Raw genomic sequence first — 3,621 nt, forward strand, 5'->3', positions numbered from 1 at the left:
TCTTTGTTTTTACATGTTGGTGCTTCTAGGACGACAGTGCAGTAGATCCTGACTACAGCCTTGAAGTTTTCACAGAGGGAGATGATGATATTGAGATGATGATGATTCTCCAGGCAAAGGCACCTCAAGTAGGAGGAAGAAAGCAAGGATTGAAAGTGGAGGCAGAGGAAGCCATGGCAGGGGAATGAAAGGCAGGGGCCGTGGTTTTCCACAACGCAAAAAAAAAAAAAAATAAATCAGGCCAACAGTGTACCCTGCCCTGTGAATTATGTACATAGTACAGTCTTATTACTGTATATTTGTCATAGTTATTGACCCATATTTTTAAATTAAAAATACATGCGTTTACTCTGTTGTGTTGATTTACATCTTTGAAATTTCATTTATAGTCAATTCAAGTCAATACAGTTTAAAAATGTCAAACTGCCATTTTCTTACATCATGTTTTTCTTATGCTTTGGTTACACTATGCAGAACATCACACACGACTTATTGCTGCTCCTGCGCTTCGTTCCCACCATTACATCTGATGTGCAGAAAATCTTAATATTATAATATTTATTTTCCCTTGATGCCAGCACAGGAAGTGTATTCTTTGAATTTCAACTGAATGCTTACAGAATGCCCCTTAGTTTAATTTCTCCACGTATTCTGTATGAACTTCAGAATCAATTTGATTTTAATGTTTTAATGTTTTCTTATGTTACCGAGGGAATTCAGTGATCCCAAAGACAAATATCGTACATTATGGAAACCAATGACATAAGGCAAAACTTTGAAAATATTGCTTTAGATCCAGAGTTCTCCGGTTATCCTTCCAGACAAGACGGCAGGTTTGATGCCAGGACAAGCCCTGGTTGGTGCGGGTTGTCTTCTACTTTTGCGGGAGTGGTTCACCTTGACAGAGAGTAATAAAAATCAAAATGTAACATTGGACAAAATTGCAAAGTCAGGTTACTAGCCAGCTGAAAAGATTTAACTTTATCTTCTACCGATAATGCGTTTATGGACACTTATAATCTAACAGGTTACATACAGTATAAGGAGAAGTTATGCTCCTTCTCCAATGAGAGATGTTATTACAAAAAACAGTAGGTGTCAATCACATGTCGACTCACCACGACCTCTGCTGCGTTGAGTCTCCAATATTTGTTCCGTTAATGGTGCAGGGACACCACTGAGAGTCCCAAGTCGTCGGGGGTCATCTGGTCTCATCGTTCTTTTCCGAGGCATGCCCTTCCCTGCCGCCAACCGGTCCAACTTGCAGCGTATGATGGCACACTGGAGGTCTTTTATGTACTCATAACTCTTCTTGGCCTTCTTTATGTACAGACAGTAGCCACCGCTTTTTTGTTGAACATTTTGTGGTAGCTGACAGAGGACACAAAAAGTACTGTTACTAACAAATAAAAATGTGGTAAGTTGATATTAGATGGGTTTCACTTTATAAGGAGAATAATCAAAAGATATATAGACTATCAAGGAACAACATAGTATTATATAGTGTGTATTTTGAATTCCTCTAATAATAAATGTTCAAACAGACTTCAGACTTAAACTCATTGTCATTGTACCCTCAACAACTATGTCACACCCAGTGGTGAATAAAAATTCATTATGACATGAGGTGGTAGGCCCCGTCAGCGGTCTACTGACTTTTTAGAGTGCAGCATGAAGTGCTGTAAAATGAAAATTGAATACTCCACATGTTCCTACTTTATACTGTTACTTATATTACAGTTATAATCAAAGCATTCAGTTCTCGACCCAGTAAACAACATGCAGTGTGTCTGATTGGCATGAAGGGGGAAAGGCTCAGACTTTCTGAAAGGGAAGTGATTGACTCAACAGGTGGGGAGGGGTCAACGCATAAGACACAAGACAATAGACAAGGCGTCGCCTGTCTGGAAGCTATAGAATAAGCTTTCATTAGATTGAAAGGAGTGCTGAGTATATGGGGGGGGGGGGGGGGGGGGTGGGAGTGAAGGTGGGGTGACAATGTGCTGATGTAACACTGCATTTAGGAAATCAGAAAGAGAAGTCAGTGTTACGTAATTCTAAGTTTGGATGAGTGAATAAAATGTCTGTTCACTTTGAAAAGATGTTATTTTTAAACATTTGATAACTGTACCTTGTTTGTATTGTGTGAAGTGAGGTCTCTGGTGAGCAGCTGTGCAAAGCCTCCACTCCATGAACAGAGAAATCCTCCTCTCTACAGATGTATACCGGAAAAAAATAATGGGCATTTTTCACAACATTAGATACGTTGCTGTTGTTACCACAGCACATGAGTAGAGATGATTTATAGTGTTCTGGAAACATCAGTTACATTTCTCATGTTCTGATGGGGGTAGGGAAACTGTTTAGCATAAGCTCTAGGCTTGATTACACACCAATAACGTATCACTTTTAACAATTTACTTGTTCACGTCATCATCGCAAAACAAAAAAACATGTGTGATCCAAGTTGATGGGCAGACGATAACATTAACAAACAAGGCTTAGCGTTCTGAAATTGATTCTGCAATGGTGGACAATGCTGGCGGAGGAGGCCTCTTAAAACCACGTCTTATTGGCGTCGACGTTGTATTTCCGTAACTAAAACACAAACACACACACACACAAATATTAACGTGAGTTGGCGGGTTGTAGCAGAAAGTTAAATTATGATAAACTGTGCGTACTGAACATGGAAACAGCGACAAACACGGATATGATATCACGTAGCCTACTATGATTTACACACATGGACAGTTAGCACCCTGCTAACTGCTGCCTTCGGTGTGTGTCAATGAGCCAAAACAATTTAAAGCACACTAGTGCTGTGTGAAACGGTGAGGAAGACTGTAAGCGGAGAATATGTCTTTATTTCCCGAGCAAACTGCCTCATTAGCTGGAGCTAACGGTAGGTCCGTTAGCATTATGCTATACGTGATCCCGGTAAGTGGCTGCAACAAATGGTCAATCGTAAGGTTATATGAGGTTGTAGGTTAGGTTATGCAAAATAAAAAATACCTTTCCAGCACGAACTCCGCCACCATTTCGTCCGTTGTTAGCTCGGGCTGCTGCTTCATAAGTTCCCTCCATTTCACAAAAGCAGACCCGATGTTTATCCGAGTTTTTCCTCTTGCAGCATCAAGCTCCTTCTTTCTTGTGGCCTTTTCTGCTAAACTTGTCGTTTTTTCCTTCGGAGCGGCTGGTTCAGTACGCCGTGATCCACTTTGGTCTTCCATGTTCAGTCGCTACTCGCTACTGTCCGCCCTGCCGTAGAATCAAAACAAACCCTCTACCTGAGGACGCGCCTTGATGACGCGCGCAGAATGCGCCATACAGAAGCAGGGGAAACAGACAGGTCTGTCGGCCAATCAAATCGTTCGGTCCGAACGATTTGATTGGTTGTAGTTTTCACCTAATATTATGAGACTGAAATAATTGTTTCTTTTTATTCCTGGTGGGTCTACCATGCATTTTAGAGTGTAAAAACCTTATTTATACCATTTTAAAGTCATTTAAAATAAGTGTAAAAACCTTACAAAGGTAAGAATAGCTTTAAAGTATCTGCTTGTAACAATGTCAATTCAATGAAAATTCTGAAAAAACATGACCTCTGTTCAAACATTG

At 40.3% G+C, this 3,621-nt stretch overlaps 1 protein-coding gene across 1 annotated transcript; it reads right to left on the reverse strand.

Moving 5' to 3' along the window:
* Positions 1 to 425: 425 nt before the first annotated feature.
* On the reverse strand, positions 426 to 3,271 carry LOC307249421 (uncharacterized protein). The gene is made up of 4 exons (XM_080026132.1): positions 3,016 to 3,271; positions 2,132 to 2,212; positions 1,119 to 1,371; positions 426 to 897 (listed from the first exon to the last, which is right to left on the reverse strand). Exons 1-4 carry the CDS (start codon positions 3,085 to 3,087, stop codon positions 875 to 877), a joined length of 429 nt encoding a protein of 142 aa, XP_079882258.1. The 5' UTR covers positions 3,088 to 3,271; the 3' UTR covers positions 426 to 874.
* Between the last annotated feature and the right edge of the window lie 350 nt (positions 3,272 to 3,621).

Source organism: Ammodytes marinus, assembly GCF_949987685.1.
Source record: "Ammodytes marinus genome assembly, chromosome: 4".
NCBI lineage: Eukaryota > Metazoa > Chordata > Actinopteri > Uranoscopiformes > Ammodytidae > Ammodytes > Ammodytes marinus.